This window comes from Strigops habroptila, chromosome 10, assembly GCF_004027225.2.
Source record: "Strigops habroptila isolate Jane chromosome 10, bStrHab1.2.pri, whole genome shotgun sequence".
Classification (NCBI taxonomy): Eukaryota; Metazoa; Chordata; class Aves; order Psittaciformes; family Psittacidae; genus Strigops; species Strigops habroptila.
In genome coordinates, this window is record NC_046359.1 from 8,429,101 (window position 1) to 8,447,422 (window position 18,322).

The following is an 18,322-nucleotide window of genomic DNA, read 5'->3' on the forward strand; positions in this document are numbered from 1 at the left end:
CAGCCTGGCTCCATGGAATGAAGCTTGCATGGAGGTTTCCACAAGGAAGAACTGAACCAGGGTCCTCCACATCCAGGCGCTGCAGCACATCAGATCACTCCTTGACACAGTACAGAAGTGGTCCAAGCAAGCAGATCTTAAAGTTCAGCAAGGAAAACTTTGATCCATGAACTTTGTGCAAGAGATACATCCTCTTGCAGAAAAAGATGCATGGAAAGGAGCAGAGCTTCTTCTACAGAGAAAGGGGCAAGCTCCAAACCTGAAGAGGAAGTCCTTCTCTATTCTTAACTAAGAAAATATAGCTTAAACAGCAAAGGAAAAATAAATCTAAAACAAGATGCAAAACTCTGTTTTAAAATACACTTCAGTTTTTAAACCAAAGCTGGCCATTTATAAAAAAGAAGCCCACACAACTCAACAAGGAATGTGGACAGGAAGCAGGGTTTCATCTAACATCACTAGATGAGGCCACAAAAGAAGCCCTAAGCTGGCCACAAAGTCCACTGCTATTGCTCATCTTTTAGATGTAGTGAGCAGATAGGGTATGCAGTGTACAGAAACAGCCCCCAGGCAAGCATACAAGGTGGGTTCTTTTATAGAGCACAGGGCACGCACAGGCTGCTAAAAACAGAGCTCACTGATAACTGTTTAAAGGCATGCTCTACACAGAGATAACCCGTGACTGGCAAAGAATAATATGCTAAAAGGAACACTTCATAAGCGTGTCATCTGGAATATTAAAGTACAAACAAAGTTACTTTAAAGTGATAACAACCACCTCTTCCTAACACTTAGTAATTCGTCAATGTAACTTCAAGATAAAAATCACAGATTAGGAGAAAGGATAATATATTATGTTGTTAAAAAACAAACCAAACTGAAAAATGATAATACAAAGATATTTTTTTTTCCTACTCCCCATCCCCCCCTCAAATATACACTGACATTTATTTAAGTTGGCCAGATCCTCAACTGGCATAAAAATAATCCTCAGCTCCAGTGTAGTCACAGTTACACCAAGCTGAGTTACACAAAATAAGGATTAGATTCATCACACCCATTTCAAAGCTAAAGCTTTATCTGTGGTTTAATCTTCTTGGCAATTTAACCTCAATACTTTCTTAGTCACAGAATTAAAACCTGCATGCACACATTCATGAACTGACTCGTGTAATAAGGGAAAAATATGCTGCTCTATTGAAACATTATGGCTGTAATTTTGACGGCCAACATTACACAACGATAGTTCTGGCGCTTGCTGTGCCTCAGCTCCATGAACACAATCCACTTCATTTTCTCACAGAATGAAGACAACAAAGACTTTATTGATACAAAGTGGTTCACCCTTTTTGATGGGAGTGTCATCAATGTTTTCTCAGATGAGACATATCAAACGAGATAAACTACAGTTTAATATGGTCAAGCTTACATTCTTGTAACACAGCCAAGCTATAACTGCTTTGGGAACCAAGATCATAATCAGATTTAATGCAAGATCTTAAACATGCAAGGCTTCAACGTATCCTGAAAGTTAGAGTATTTCAAATCCTCACACGGGCTATGATAAGAACTGAGAACTTGTGGTTAAAACCTGTACATTAAGGCATGACTCTAGTATTTGAGCCAGCAGCCTCATCTGGGCACAGGACCCTTCCAGTTACTGCATGTGTACTGGCACACCACCTCACTTCCCAGTTTTCCCCCAGCTTCCATTCCCATATTGCCTTCCTTCTCAAAATGCACGCTGATCATTCAAGTTTGACCAACTAGATTCTCTCTTTCTAATGTAACACTCACAAAATGTAAACCACAATTTTATTTCAGGTGAAGAAGGAATTTTAAGTCATCATATGTATTTGTGAAATAAGGTCTCAATCGATGCTGCCTTGCCTAGTGCAGTCCTGAGCTAGAGGGGTAGAGGAATAGGGAAACATGTTATCGTAATTTCTTTAGCCACTGTTCCTTTTAAACTATCTCCATGCTGAAAATTAAAGGCAACCCTCCCTTCAGAAGAAACAGCTGCACACTTCAAACATTTCACTTCACAGCTTTTTTCTTTCTTTTATCCTTACACAATCTGCCTACAAAACAGCTTCTCTCCAAGTTACACAGTGTGTGGAACAAAGCCAGCTTCGCAACTACAACGGGTTTAACACACATACAGATCTGCAGTAGTCAGTGTTTTGAAATGCTCTTTTCAACCCCTTTGGGGAAATTAATTATTTAACAGCCACGTGTCAGAGATATCTGTCTCACATTTGAAGGCTCCCCTTATCCCTCTTCCCCAAGGAATTTAGCAATATTCCTATGTTTCAACAAACTAGCAGTTCCTTGTGGCAACAGAACAGTCACTGCAGACAACAATCAAACATTTCCTCCTACTCCTCCGTCCACCAGGACTGCCACCAAAGGCCAGCACAACTCCTTGCTAAAGACCTAATGGGACTTTGAAGACAGAAGCAGGAATGACCTTCCAATTGTAATACCAGAATTCAGTAGAAGTGCCCTTCCAGACAGACAAATTGGTCCCACAGGTTTCTTCTACTAGCATTTATTTTTCGTATCTCAAGAAGGACATCCTACAAAAGTATCTCTCTTCAACAGGCACTGCTCCTAACCCTTTTTTGGTCTTCCCTGTTTGAAAATGCCATCATTACAGGACTTTCCTACAGCAATAAATCAATGACACAAGCTGGAAATAAAGCAGCATCCTGACTCTTTGTACGAAGGTCAGGGACAGCATTATCATTCCCATCCCATTTGAGACTAAGTACCCAAGAGTATTTTCAATCTTCTCATATTGTTCACAAGAACCGCCTTTGAAAAACAGTCCTGAAGTCCTGAGTCCTATGACACTCCAATATCCTACCTAACACAGGAAGAACCTAGCATACCACTTCTCCTAACAGAGGTCCAACATAGAAACAGAACTTTTCAAGGACTTATTTATATGGCACATACATCGAGTAGCAGCACATATTCAGGTCCTGTCTTTCCCATTAAGTCACCAAGTCCAACACTGTAACCCACACAGCTTGGGAAGCTCCTGGGACATGGTTTGCCCTTCTGTTCACCTATATATCAACGAACATTTGCCTTCCACATGAAAAAAAAAAAAAAATCTATGACTTCTTAACAGAATAAAGTCCACATCTCAAAGACTCATGGATCTGCCATTCCAGCCTAATTCTCACTTGAGGACTGTGTGCACCTCCAGAAAGCTACAAGCTATCACCCTACAACTAAGAAAATTTAAGTCACCTAGAAATGCAGATTTTTAGCACTGAGTCAGAGCCTGTGAAGACACATGAAAGACAAACTCCATGGTAAGCTTCAATCCAACCAGAAATTTTCTGAACTCTTAACATTTAAAAAAATACTGAAAATCTAGTGCCATACTAAAAGGAAAATAGACTGTAGCCCCAATTTTAAATTCTAGATAGACTAAAAACGTCTGGAAATTAAGAAGTATGTCAGCTATTTTGCCTGTCTATCTTCCTCCTCCTTTATGAGCACGAAAGGCAATACATGTTCAAATAATAAGACTTTAATTGCTATATTTTGGTGGATAGGACAACTCATTGCTGTTGAAAATTCCACTGAGATCAGTTCGCATTTAATTTCTGAAAATATCATCCAATCCAGACAACGAAAGCACTTTCCTGAATACTGCAAGGTTAACATCCCTATCTTTTGCCTTTGTACAAGGAATAGCATTACGAAAGTCTATCACATAGGCCCTACAGATAAGAGGCCGGTTAGAGTCTGAAGGAAGTAACAGATTCTTCAGTTTTCTATGGCTAGCTTACCAATATAGAGTCCTCACCAACCTGCAGAGTATTAATACACTGCACATCTTTAGATGAGACACCATATGCGGTAGGGGAAAAGCCCGGAAAATGTCAGAGAATGGTACGAGCTTCAGTTAAAAAAAGAAAAAAAATTAAAATTAAAAAAGCCAATAGAAGACTCTCCACAGCATTCAAAGGTGGTGCAGGAAAAGAGCTCCTTTACAGCAGCAAAGCTGTATTAATGAGAGCCCCTGTCAAAAGACTCACAGCTGTACATCTCCCACGCCTTCCCAAAACCCAAGGGTAAGCTTCTTTAGAAGTGACAGCAAGAAGTTATGTCTGTACGATCACTCTCTATATTCCCTTGCCTAACACAGCAGATACATTCATTTATCAAAATCTTTCATTAGCAGTACATATTGATTCCTGGAATTTTTTTTGTTTTAACAAAGCCACGTAAGTACCAACGAGCAGTAAGAAATTTATGTACAACAGAAAAATCCCGTTTTCCCATGTATTAGGAAGCTCACTTGTTTTTTAACTTTCAAAGGAAATCCCACACTTGGAGTTGCAATATACGGGAGATACAATTTAGAAACACAGCTAAGTGAACTGAAGATTCATCACACTGAAGCGTACTTCCCGCTTCTTTAATACCACAAGAGAAGGGAAATGTTAAGTTATTGACACTCCAATGCAACTTGCTGGAGTACAGAAGCAGCATACAGATGTAAAATACTAATAAAAATGGGTTAACAGAAGAGCAAAACAAACTGCTCACAAACAATTGCACTGTAATTCCTTTTTGGCTCCTTATTTTGGTAAGGACCAAAATGGGTTTGGCAAAAGAGTAACTGCCTCCCCAAAACTAAGCAGATGAAAGAATTATTTTGCACACATTTTCATTTTGTTTCTTATTCTAGAGTTAAAGGATTCCTACTTCTGAACACAGTGTTGGAAGAAAGACACTTAAACATTCAGCAACATATATTTAGATTGCCCAACAAGACCCAGCTACCTTGCAACAGTCTCCAAAGTGAGAAAACAATCCCGAAGTAAGAAGCCTTAACCTGAAGGTCACAAACAAGTTACAGGAAACAACCACCTAGCCATAGAGGAGTACAACTGTGTGAGCTCAACAGCTCTTTCACCTCAAGTGTCACACTGAGAAACCCCAAGTACCTGCTCAAATATAACACTGCTTCTTACCAGTTTGGAAATCCTCCTACAAAATGTTAATCAGACACCAGATACTTTCACTGGACCAGCTGCTGAAATCCTTGCTGCAGGACAAGCCTGAAAACCTACTCCACGACTTGCTGCTAAGTGACTTTCGTGCTTCTGGGAGAGGGAGAATTGCCAAGCTGTACACTTCCAATGGCACACATTGCTCAAAAGGGAGTATAGGGGTATAAGATGTAGCCAACCACTAGCAAAAGAAACAAGTCATACTGCATCTCACATAGATGTTACACCCGTAACACCCTGACCAAACACAGGAGAATTCAAATTTCCCCCAGTAGCTCTGCCTATGAAGATAGCGTTCTTCCCCAGACAGGGTTGGATTACTGCTAGTTTGTATTTGCTTGGGTGATAGTGACCAGTGAGCTACTCTGCATCTTTGCAGGAAGGTTATATAGGATCAAGAGGCTATCCTTCAGTTTTAGTACCATTTTAGCAATGAAAATCGGGCTTATAGCTAAAATGGGGTACCTACAAATATGCAATGCCTCTTAAGAAGAATTTGATACTCTGTGATATTCACCCTTAATGAATAAACAATGGTAGCACCAAACTCATACAAACCTTAATGTCTTCATATTCTGTGCTATGACTTAGATCACTAGATATCATGTTCCTGACATATGCCGTGTCAGGTGGAAGTACTTTCATAGAAACATTCCGGATTTACCCCAGTTCAGAAATCTAGGAAGCTTGCTGGCCAGACCTAATGCTTGACAAGAGGGGTTAGAAACTTTGTGATGCGAGACGCCAGCCACCAAACAGGATGTGGTTCACCTTCTATTGCTTCCCTGCCATCCCTCTCTCCAGTCTGCAGGCTACCACCAGCACCCTTCTTCAGAAATCTGAGGTTAAAAAATTAAAAAAAGGAAGGGAAAATGAAGACAAGTAATCTCTACAAAGGCTCTTAGCAACAGCAAAACATTATCAGTGACAGCGAAGATACTCTTTTCAGTAAAGACTGGACTAAATGCCTCCCTAGCTCTTCACCAGTCTCAGATAGAAAGCATCAGTATCAAAAGTTTATTTCACATCCATTTTCCCAGAAAGCGGTCCCTTTCTAAACTAAGAACTGATCATAATAGACCATATCTCTTTTTGGTTGAATTAGGAACTCTGCTAAAGGTCATGCACAGATGTCATTCAATCACACCCTCATGAATAGACCAGACTACGCTCACACAGCATGTCTACAATCAGCATACAGTCTTGGTTGATCCACTAAAGCTCAGTGCCAATACCTAAACCACTATGAAAACTGGGTAACAACGCCTGCAAGTGGCATAAAATGAGAGGGAGTGAAATGTTATTAGTTGACACAGCAAGTTACTGTTAGTAGGGAAAATACAGAGGCATTTGCTAGGCACTGCAGAGGACTTATTCACAGATGAATATAATTCCACTAACGCAATCTGGAAAAAAGGCAGCTCAAGCTGTGATGGATGCAGAGAACAAAAACATTATCTTACTCTACCAGCAAAATAATGAAGAACCTGCTGCAGTGATTGGCTCCTTCAGTCCTTCCAATTTAAAGTAGAGAAGTTCAAGGTTTGGTCTCAGTGGGGAACTGTACAAAGCATTCCCGCAAGTACGTAACAGGTATAAAAGGGTATTAGGAAGCAGGCTGGCATTGACAAATTAGAGTAGATGACACTTCAGAGTATATTTCTACTCTAACAAAACATCTACATTGTCAAAGCAAAGGAAACTAAAACTTGTTGAGAGGAAAACTCATTTTGGGGTGAGAGAGATCTACCTGGACCCTTTGGAAGGCTTCAAAAGGGAAATCAACCATGAAGAGCAAATCTGATCTACCAGAAGGAAACTGTGTATGCCCATACCTGGACATGCACGCACAGACTTGCAGGACAGTAATTCAGAAAACTCAACAGCAGGATTCTGGGGCACATGCCATCATATAACAAGAGAATGCTCAGCAACAGAGAGAAAACATTTCAAAATCACACCCATAAACAAAAATGGTGTGATCTCCCTGCTACTCCTAGAATAGATCCTGACAGATTTTATGAATGGCATTACAGAACCCACCACTTGAAGAGTCAAGAGGTTCGTATTTCAGTATTACAACATACATCTCTAAGTCCACTTTTGGCCCTCCTGCCCCTAGAAGGCGGCTCACACCCTAGAACGAAGCAAGCAAGAGCTGGAAAACACACCAATATGGGCTGCAGTGTATTTCATACCTGGAAACATTTAATCTACTGATCTCTCAGCACTATTTTGTGAACAAATACTGACACTGCATCAGCTACTAAGACGGAGAAAAATGAGTGCTACAGCTGAACCCAGAACATTTACCGACAGATATGTTTTCAGGCTAGGGACAATCCAGGGAGCTCTTTGCAAGACTACTGACTACAAGTATGTTTCGAACAAACAAGACCAAAACCTTGAAGTCATAAAATTTAGATACACAGGCTGCTTAAAATTGGAGCATACTTTTGCCCCACATTAATGGAATTATTATTTTTTTAAACAATAAAAGGCAATCTAGATGTAGAAGCTAACATCATTTTGCTACAGAGTTCATAACTTCTTGTACATTATTTTTAAATCAGAGGAATACCTCCCGCTGCCCTTACTTTGATGGCTTCAGTGAATCAGCTACTACTTTCTGATTCTATTGTCCTTGCTAGCAACAAAAGGTGAGATCACTCCTGTCACTTTGCTCTTTTTCACTAGATCTTTTTTATGTAAGTTACTACATTACTTGTAAGGGAGGGAAGACAAAGCAAGTTCGAAAATTAAACATTACCATATGATGACATATATATACAGACACTCTCCTCTGCTCCAAGCATATTTTGTATGTAACAAAATCTGTCACACACCATTTAACCCTATGAAATTGATTTTTGAGAGCAAAAGAATCCAAAGATTCAACGATATTCATCAATCTAATAAAAGTAGATTTTAAAGAACGCTAATCACCTACCTTCTTGTACACAGCTCAATGATCAACACTGACAATGGGAGCTCACAAGCAGAACACCCTCCCAGTCTGACATGTAAATCCCTACTTTGGATTTGCAGGGAATATGGGAGGAAACCTAAAGGCTATGTTACAGAGAAGAGGCATGGCAAAGGTTTGTCTAGAGCTACCCAAAGTAGCCTGAGTGCTGAGCATAAAAGTGCCACAGCAGCATGGAACTCAATGCAGGCTGCAACAAACACTTCACTGCCCAGAGAGGTACCTGGACACCTGTCTACTCAGATCTTCATGCTATCATAACTATCCTGCCAGCAGTAGCTGACTTTAACTAGGTTAAAATTAACATAGACATTTCCTTAGCACACTCTATTTCTACAGTCACCCCCATGGTGTGGGGCTTGAGAGAAACAAGAAAGCTAAGGTGATGGTCTAGCTCTCCAAAGGTTCAAATCAACATTTTCTCTTTGCATGACTTCCAAATCTGGCCTCCAATTTGCCACCAGAGTTTGTTGTAAACTTTCCATAGTTTTTACCAGTGGATGTGATATGTGGAACCAAGATAACAAAGGCTTACACACGCAAGTAGCACTTGAGAAAAAGTAATTTCACACAGATTACTCAAATAAGTGTTGCAAGCAGGCTAAGAAAACAGTTCCACAGTGCCTTATGAAAGCTTTTTGCGACATCTACTTTGACATGCATAACTCTGTTTGCTTTATAAATAAAACACTATAGGATCATATTAAGGACACTGTGGCACACTTTGAACAGCAGCAGACTGCCTTCTCTGCAATGTAAGATGGCAGTAGAAGAAAGTGCAGGAAGAAGAGCACCCTGCCTCTCCAGGACCCTCTGGCTTCCCACCTGCCCAACTGCATCAGAAAATTCTCTCTGCCCCATATCACCTTGCTACAAACAAGGTTTTGTCGCAAAATGGCCAAGGGCTCCTCTGATCTCCAAGTGGGCAGTGGGTGGCATGCAGGGAAACAATATCTTGAGGATTAACATGGCCCCAATACTACCATGGAGCCTTACGTGGATACCCAGGTCTCACATTGCAAAGCCTACAGCTGTACATGGAATGAATTAGCTTTACTGTCTTGTAACAGCCAGCCAAGATGATGAGCTTGAAACAGTTCTCAATTTCCTCTGGTTTTGTTTCTAGAAAGCTCAGTTATAAGAATAATCAGTTTCCATCTTGGTTTTGCTGCAATAAGCAGGCATCAGGGTGCCTCCTTCCACGCAAAGAAGGGCCTTCGCCTCAGAAGGATTAACGAACTGCAGCACATAGTGTAACTTTACCCACAGGTGTAATAACACCCCTTTCATAGCACAATAATAGGTATTAGTACTACTGTAATTTATTTATGAAGGCAGAATAGAAGCTAAGTCAATTTATTTTGAAGCCCTTATGCACCTGTCCGCACCACTGTGCCATTGTTGCCACATCTTTTGTTTATGCAAAGTTCACCTCAAAGTGCAGCAAGTCAACGTGAGGCCAGTTTGCCGCTCACCCTGAGAGCACAAGGTGGATCTCAGCACAAGGAGAAGTTAGTTTTCCCCCAACACAGCGGCAGCAACAGGACAAGCTATCAACAGCTGCACCACTCATAAGCAAATACCTTCCTGAGTATATACACCCAGCACCACTAAAGAAAACATTTGCCCTGTATGTGTATGTCCCATTCGCACAGCCTTCATACATGGCAAAGTTATGTCCCAAACAGTCTGCAGAAGCCCAGCATGCTCTGCTCACTCCAGGGTAGCACTGTACCAAGCACAAACTGGTTCATGAAGTACAAACCACTTTCCCACTGACCCAGCCAGCTACACAGCCGTGTGCACACATGGCACTAATACCCAAGACAATCTGTTCCCTCTACGTGTTCAGCCAACTTTTTAAGACACCACAGAAAAGCTGTGTATACCCTTTTCGGTGGTTTGCTGTTCTCAGATAAGGAGGGCACAGGAAAATGTATTCCAACATCTTCCAATTCAGGCACAAATGGCATCCATGAGAACTGTGACGTATTCCACATTAAGTGCTTCCTTCCTTGGCATACATCTTGGCTCTCAGTCTTTTGGAAAAAGAGACTGAGGACAAGATGACCCTAAATTATTTAAAAATAAAACCCAACATTGATTGTTTGCCCAACCTTTGTTCTAATGCCACCTTCCAAGCACACTTACTTCTAAATTTTTTACTGTTACCACCTTGTTGAGCTTTGCAGTGTTCAAATTCCTTGCTAGAGGTACATTCCTGGAGTTCATTATTTAGGGAGAGTTTATCAGGGCTGTCATTTTACAAAAGCAGGATTAACAGGCAGTTGAACCAGGCAGTGAATACATACTTGGAGCCAGAAAATGTTTTCTGAAAGTTAGAAGACCAAAGGCTTTGGGGTTTTGTTTGGTTTGGTTTTGTTTCTGTAAACTCAAAACAAAATAGAGTGTTTGTAACCCTTACTAGTCTTTTAACTTATTTGAAGACCAACACAGACAAAAGTCTGCTCTTTTCAAGTTGAATGTCCACTTTCTGCAAACAACACTCTTCAGGAAAGTGTTCTTTTGTTCTGTATGTCTCAAAACAACACCTTCTTCTGAGACATACAGAGGAAGGAGGACTAGAAGTAACCATCACCTTGTAGGTATTTGTCAAATGGGATAATGGGATCAAACAGGATGAGTTTATTCATAGTAAAATATGCGAAGTATCTTGGAGATTTAAAAGCAACCCAAACTGCAATCTGGTGAATAGCTAACAGCCTTTGGGGAGCAGGAGACTTGAGCTGAAAAAGGCTTCCAATCTGCAATTAAAGAACATTTACCCAATTAAAATTTCATTTAAATTTGCTACTTTATCAGAACCAGTATTTTTTAACACTGTCATTAGAAAGTTCTCCCCAAAAGCTAATACACAATGAAGCAGGTCACTAGAGAAGCTACACTCACCCTATGTGACCAATCCAGGATTCACAACTGGTTTGAAGACAGACAACTTCTCAACACCAATTATTGAAGGTAACTTAGTGTGTGCCATTACACCTGCTGTGTTCCATTAAAAGCAAGTTGTTGCACTCCCAACTCTAGCTGAACTACTGAAGTGAGGATAAGTCATGAACCTCAATAGCAGTTTAGCCTCCCATACGCGGTATGACAGCAGACATTGCACGTGAAGTGAGAATATTTTGTTCTTGTACTAGAATGGAGATAGGAAGAAGAGGAGTAGAAGAAAACACCACCACTATTTGAAGTAAAGAATAACCATTCCACAGAGCATAGTTTGAGAGATTAAACACTCTCCCTGAGTTTATGGAATCATTTATCTCTACCTTTTACATCTAACGGAAACTCCTTGAACTTTCGAGATTTAAAGGCAGCTGTGGCATCATTCTTAAATTAAACCATGCTGCTCCATTTCACTCTTTGGTTGACTCTGGCTGTACCAGCCACTCAAAGCAACATGATGCTTGTCACCATTGCAAAGCACATGCCTCTTTACATTCACCAAGGCTAAGCTTCATTCTCTCAAACTGGAGGCTGCCTCCATGACTTTCAGCAGACCCATACAGACCCAAGTTACTTAGTACTCAACATACCAATGGTGCCAAAAAGGCATTATCTTACACATACTACTATAAAAACACATTCGTTTTGATCAATTGGTCTACTGCATTCTTCAGTTCTTCCAAATGTGTTTTTTTAATCATTTTCCCCTTTTCAAATATCACTCAGATAAGGGTGACTCATACCAAATGCTAGCTTGCTCTGTTTTAAACCTACAGTAATTGTCTTTAACCTAGATATAGTTTGTTCTAAGCACGACTGAGCAAAAATCTCACAACTTTTTCCAGTGGCATCAGCACTGAAGACTAGATCAGCAAACCCTGAGTACAAAGCCATCTGCCTAACCAAGGACAAGCATGCATTTGCTCTTAAACAGTGACCAGCCCCTAGGTGAGACTAGACTGAGGGCAGCTGAAGAATTCAGTCTGGAAACTCCAGAGTAGCTCATGTCTCTGCCCTAAGTAACCAAAAGGAAGAACGGGGCAGAAAACACTGCATGAAAAATAATAGTAATACACCTGTACATACCTGTATACAGTATCTTGTACATTCCATGGCTTCAAGCATGACTATGCTACCAAGCAGAGGGTAAAAACCTGGCCCTATTCATGCCACTGTTTGTACATACAAATGAATAGTACTTGCAAGCTCCTTACTTCTGGCGCATACACACAGACACAATGAAATTTTTCAGCAGGAACATCCTCTCTTTATTACAGAAATAATAAAACAGCACCTTGATTTATTTGGGCCTATACATGCTGATGCAGCTTTGAAATTAAAGTCAAAATACATTTTAAAAAACGCTTTGAATATTTGCACACCAGAGTCACTGATGAGAGAGAAATAATCCCTAGTGGACTCCAATTTGTGGCAGTTATCTCCCTCAAGCAGTTCGTTATGAATACTAATAAATGCTTTCCCTTTACAGGTTTCTAGTAGCGGAACAAGTGATCTGAAAGAAACCATTCTGTGGCATTTCTGCAACACAACTCTTAAACACTACATTGGAGGGCTGTATTTCCCCCGTATGAAACCATCCACAACTCACTTGGCATTGACCGTGACATCACACTTGAATAATCTTTAGGGAGCCTCAAAAAGGCACTTTTCAACAATCTGCTGTTTAGAAAGCACTTCTGAGTTTCAGAAAGATCCAAAGAAATCTCTCTGGGAGGTGGACACGTTTATTACCACGCACCCAGCTACTGAACACAAACACCATATTTCTTTACAGCTTCTGTGGAGAATGCTCTCTGCTTTAAGTTGAGAGCAATTATGTGGAAGTCAGAAGTTGCACTGCAATAAATCAGTACTGAAACTGCAGTCACTGCTCTCTAAAAACAAATATATAAGTAGACTGGTGGGTGACATCGAGAAAACTACATATGCTCTGATAATTCAGTGTTGATGGGTGGAGGTTCTACCAACCTCTTACTAACCAAGAAGAAATGAATGGATACAGGTCTCATTCATTCCACTGGAATTACTTGTTTAGTCAAGCATCAGTGAATTGTCACATGTCCCAGCAGTTATAAAGATCTGTTTTTTCTACAAGTAATATCCTAAGCTTACGTTCCTATCTCCCCCAAAAAATAAAAATAATTGCAACCCCTGCTTCCTTCAATGCTTACACACTATGCTGTATTCTACATTACAACTATATGCATATAATGAATACACACAGATGCAGCATAAGGTCTGAAATGTCTACTCAAAGAAACAACAGTTAACAACTGGCTTAAGAAAGAAGCACATGGAATCAAAGATTTTTCCTTTTTTTACTGTTATTTCCCAGTCCTGAACAGTATTCACACATGAAAAAATGAAACCAAGGCCATAAACAAAATCATGATAAAAAGACCAAATGCATTATTGGAAGTGACTTGTTAACACTGTAAGCCTACAGATAATGCATCTCAGCAAGTCCAGCTATTATTTGGTCAATATTTCTCATTTGGCTTAATGGAACATGATGGATAGCCAAATGAGAGGCAGTCTTTCTTCAATAGCTTGAGTCAAGCAAGTATCCAATATAAAAGAGAAAAACATTTCAGCAGAACAGGACATTTCAACAAAGCATACACCTCTTCATACAAATAAGTGCTGGAGGAAGCAGAAATGACCTTTACATAGGTTACTTTGAAATCTGTTTCAGAACTTTTCTACCAGTTCTCTCAAGACAAAACATGAAAATACTTTTAAAAACAAAATGAAATCTTACGGCTTGAAATGCAGTAAGCCAGCCTGCAGTTGATCCTCCTGAACAGTTGCTTGTTGATTGGCCAAAGTATAAGTGTAAAGAGTTGAATGAAGTTAATTATCAGTCCTGACACTATAAATATGTAGCAGATCAGAAGGTGGCAAATGAATTGAGACTTCAGAAAGCCAACGATGTCCATGATTTGCTGAGAAAGCAAGAGGGTACCTTCAGACCCAAAATCCAGAAGACGACCTGCAAAACCAAATAGTATCAGTGGTTACAGTGTGCATTGATTTATTTAATACAGAGTTCCCCATTTTACACTTAAATACACTAACATGAAAGTTAAATTCTATTGTGGAAAAACACCTGATGACAATATTTGCAAAACTAATCATGGAAAGAGAATACCATATTTCTGAATCAATTTTGGAAATAAAATTTCACATTCTGCAAAACCCATGAGCATATGACTATTCCATGGACCACAATACTCCTCTATCAGCTCCTTATTGATAAAAGAAAAATAATCCTCTTAGATTTGGATATGAATTGTCTGTACATCATAAGACATATACTGTGGCCTCTGCTATCTTCAAGAGCAGCTCCAAAGTAAACACAATCTTTAGAGTTTTCTTAGAAGTTGTGCCTTCCTCTACAGGCTATGCCAGCATGCTCTCCAGAAAGTAGCTAAAGCCCCTTAATTCTAGCTTTGCTGTCTTGTTGCCTTGTCACATTCAAATATCAGTTGATTTTGGCAAGAAAATAAAAGCTTGGCTATGCGCAATGCACATGATTTGTTCAATTATTTCTTGACACTGTAATTCTGCCAGTTATACTACATAAGCCCAGAAAGGAAACATCAATAACAGTACTAACCCATGACCCAGAGTGTTTCCAGAAAAAAAATGAACTCTTAGGTTGCTGAAGAAACGTTTGTATAATTTTGGAAAGGACCGGTCCAACCTTAGCAGCTGAGCATTCAGAGGAAGCGTTCTCTGCCAAATATACTGACCTACCAAACACTGTATTGACCTCCCCCACCATCACTACCATCGCCGCCAGTCCCATTTGTTAGCAGAAAAAATGCGAAGACTTAGTTTATCATCAAACAACACGCCACTACTTTGAATACAGTCAAGCAGTAGGTGCTGCCATCCTGCTCCACTCCTCCACTGTCTCTCCCTCCAAGGCATAGGAGAGTTTGCCCAGGGAGGAAGCCCTGAGACACTATTTCTGAATGTGCCAGTCATAGGCAATAACAAAACGGCAGCTGTCAGCATCTCGGGGAGTTAACTGATGAAAAAAATCTTTATGCTGATCCTTTTAGTTGATATGAGACCCCATTACGTGAGGCATTGAGCCTAGATCAGTATCCTGAAACATTTGTTTTACTGCCCTTGCTGACTATGCTTACCACAGCGAAGAGTGTGCACAAGAATTGCTGCAAAGTGCTAGGAAGTTATTTAGCCAGGTTTTCAACCACAAGGAAGATGAAAAAAATTTTAAGAAAGATAATATGTATTGTTGTATAAAGAGTTTATGGCAGCCCAAGTCTATTATTAGCAGGCAAAATGTGCCCTTTGTGTATCACAGACTTTGTCTCCTTTAAATTTTGCAGTACTATTCAGTACCAAAGGATACATCATCTGTAGCTCAGAATCGTAGAACAGGCCTCTGTTCGTTGTAATAACTGCTGTCATGACACTTGCAAAAAGCTTTTCCAGCTTTAACCAACCTTTATTCTATTAAAGATACGTTTCTGAGGGTGGCAGACAACTTATTAGCATGGGCTTTGACCAAAGGCTTTGTTTTTGTTGAAGGCTAAGTAGAACTGAGAAATCTTGTCTAGTAGGAACCATTGCAGTGATTCATGTCCCAGCCCCTCCACCGCATGCTCTGAAGACAGAGCCAAACAAAAGCAAACCAACCAAACAAAAAAGAGTAAAAAAAAAAAAAAAAAAGAGTAAACCCAAGTTTAGAATAAATTTACAGTGAAAGATACAAGATTTCACTTCCCTAATTCAGACTACCATACTTCACAAGTAGCAGGCTTACATTACTTGTTACTTAATACTGAATGGTTTAAAAGACTGTGCAGTGCACCCAAACCCCTTGATGACTGGGTTTATCCTATTGTCCTTATTGTAGGATTAAAGCATTGTCAACTTACAGTGGAGACCTGGAAAGTCACTATTTGATATAATCAACAGAAATCTACTGTAATAAGTAGCTGATCAACAGACTTTGTGATAAGGAAGAGTTCACCAATTCACCAGAACATTATTCCACTTATTCCTGCATTAAACTGCATTAAAATGTTATGCTTGAGTGAATCATTTACTCCATACTGAGTCTTTAAAACAAAACTTCACAGAATTAAAATAAACAAAGATGAGATGACCCTGATAAAACGTAATTACTGTCTTGCAATTTTATGAAGCCACAATGGAATGTCTGGAAGTAATTTTTTCCCTTCTCACCTCAATCATCAAATCTCAATTCTGCAAAGCTTCTAGGACACGTTTTAAAGGCAAACTAAATGTACCTAAGCCATACCACTGAAATGCATCTAACCTAACTTGCTTGTGAAAGGAACAAGAAATTAGAGCCACTGCTTATATTTTGCTTCTGTAAAAAACAGGGAGACTAAAGAGATTAATTTTCTCTTCTGATTAAATGCAAGCTGTTTTCCCTGCAAAATTTGCAAACATTGTATACGGAGTGCTAGCTAAGTGTTCTGTTTCTCAGGCATAAGCATAAGCTCATTCTTGTAAGATTTTTTTATTATGATACTTTTTGGACTGTTTTCATTACCCAAACTCCAAAAAGTGCAGTTTGTCCTTGGTACAAGCAACAGAAAAAAGTAGTTTATTTTCAAGAATCCATTCTGAGATTATTAAAGAGGTGTAGAAACTTGCTTTTTAAGAATTCTTAGGAGCTTCTTCCACTTGCTCTTTGTCTTACTGAAGTTCCTCACGGGTAACATCAACGTAACACCAGTTTAAATGATGAAAGAAGCAGGTCTTTAATTCTTAATCCATGATGCTGGTTTAATAAATTACACTGATTTCCTTATAGATAATGACTGAAAATTACAGCAATCTTTTGAAAACAAAAGGGCCAATCAATGCATTTTCTCAGAAGCTATTAAGATCGGCGAGCTGCCAAGAAGCTCTCTTCTATCAAACACCCCTTAAAATGAATTAGGAGAAAATGGCCAGCCAGAGCATCAAAAACAGATAGGGTCATTCTTTAATAACAGTTTTCCTTTGGATATAAAACAAAATACTCAAACCTCAAATGTCTGTCTAGGGAGCAAGTCAACAAGCCTCTATTCATGCGACTAAGAGATCACAGGACCGATCAGGTTTAAAAGCTAACTCCACAACTATTCATTCTATCTTTCTTTTGCTCCAAGTTTCATTCTTCAGCAAGATCCATTGTGCTTTCTACTTCAACCACTCTTAGCATTTCCTTCTGCTTAGAATAACTGACTAGGAGGACACAGAAGTGATATGCAAGATGAACACCTCTCTTCAGGAGAAGCTGCTGCCAATTAAAAATGCTATTTTGTACTTCAAAGTCTGTAAGAGTTTCAAGACTACAACTAGTGATCTTGTAAAGAACACAACTGTTTGCACTTCTATAAAAAGCAAAATGAAGCAAAGAGCTGTCACCCACCTTGTCCAAAGTTTATGCAGTAAATGAGTCCTCCAAGTGTGGAAAGCAATACAGAATCACAGAATGCTTAGAGTTGGAAAGGATCTTACGATCATCTAGTTCAAACCCCGCTGCCAGAGGGGAAGGGACACCTTCCACTAGACCACGTTGCTCGAGGCCCTGTCCAACCTGGCCTTGAACATGGTACCTACCTGGCAGCATCTAGACTAAGCTAGTATTGTCCATACTTACAAATAGAGGCAAAACAGCACTATAATCATTTTTTTTCAGGATGGTATGTTTCAAGCCTATGCAAAGGTTCTCTCTTATGTCAACAATTTGATATAGTCCTTAAATGCTTTGCTGCAAGTTAAGAACAACCAAGCATACAATGATGATGCCCATTCTTTCATTTTCTCATCTAAACCAGATTCTTGGATGGATGTGTTACAGAGACTACAACTATGAAAATATGCTCAGGTCAGATTACAGCATTTTCAGCAGTGAATTTCTTTAAGTGAATTTCAGTTGCCATCAGAACAGCACAGATAGCAGCACTGTATTTCATATCGGACTCCATTTTAACAACTTTTCTGTATAGGAAACATGTATGTAAGGCATGTCACAGGAAGCTCTTTCTGTCACTGAGCACCAAATATTAGCAAAAGTGAGGTTGTGTTCGTGTATGTATTCATTTTCAAAGACAATGTATCTGTACATGCCATACAAAAGAAACCCCAGGTCTGAGGGAAGAATTATTCTCTATTTGCCTCATGCTTAGTTAGGGGTTGAATCACTTCTCACATTCCCCAAGAAACACTAGAGCATTATCTCCTGTGTTTGATTTACATGGCAAGGTTGTTGGTTTGTTTGTTTGGGTTTGGTTGTGGGGTTTTTTTTGGGGGG

At 39.7% G+C, this 18,322-nt stretch overlaps 1 protein-coding gene across 4 annotated transcripts in view; it reads right to left on the bottom strand.

The window, feature by feature from the left end:
• The window catches only part of AGPAT4 (1-acylglycerol-3-phosphate O-acyltransferase 4), an 84,090-nt gene that overhangs the window by 55,426 nt on the left and 10,342 nt on the right, over positions 1 to 18,322 (bottom strand). For 3 of the 4 annotated variants that reach the window (XM_030499224.1, XM_030499225.1, XM_030499222.1), the window contains exon 2: positions 13,775 to 14,005. In XM_030499224.1, coding sequence (XP_030355084.1) covers positions 13,775 to 13,952 — 178 coding nt within the window. In that variant the 5' untranslated portion in view covers positions 13,953 to 14,005. Of the gene's footprint in view, positions 1 to 13,774; positions 14,006 to 15,170; positions 15,334 to 18,322 lie in introns of those variants that run through there. The other variant, XM_030499226.1, reaches the window with a different exon arrangement.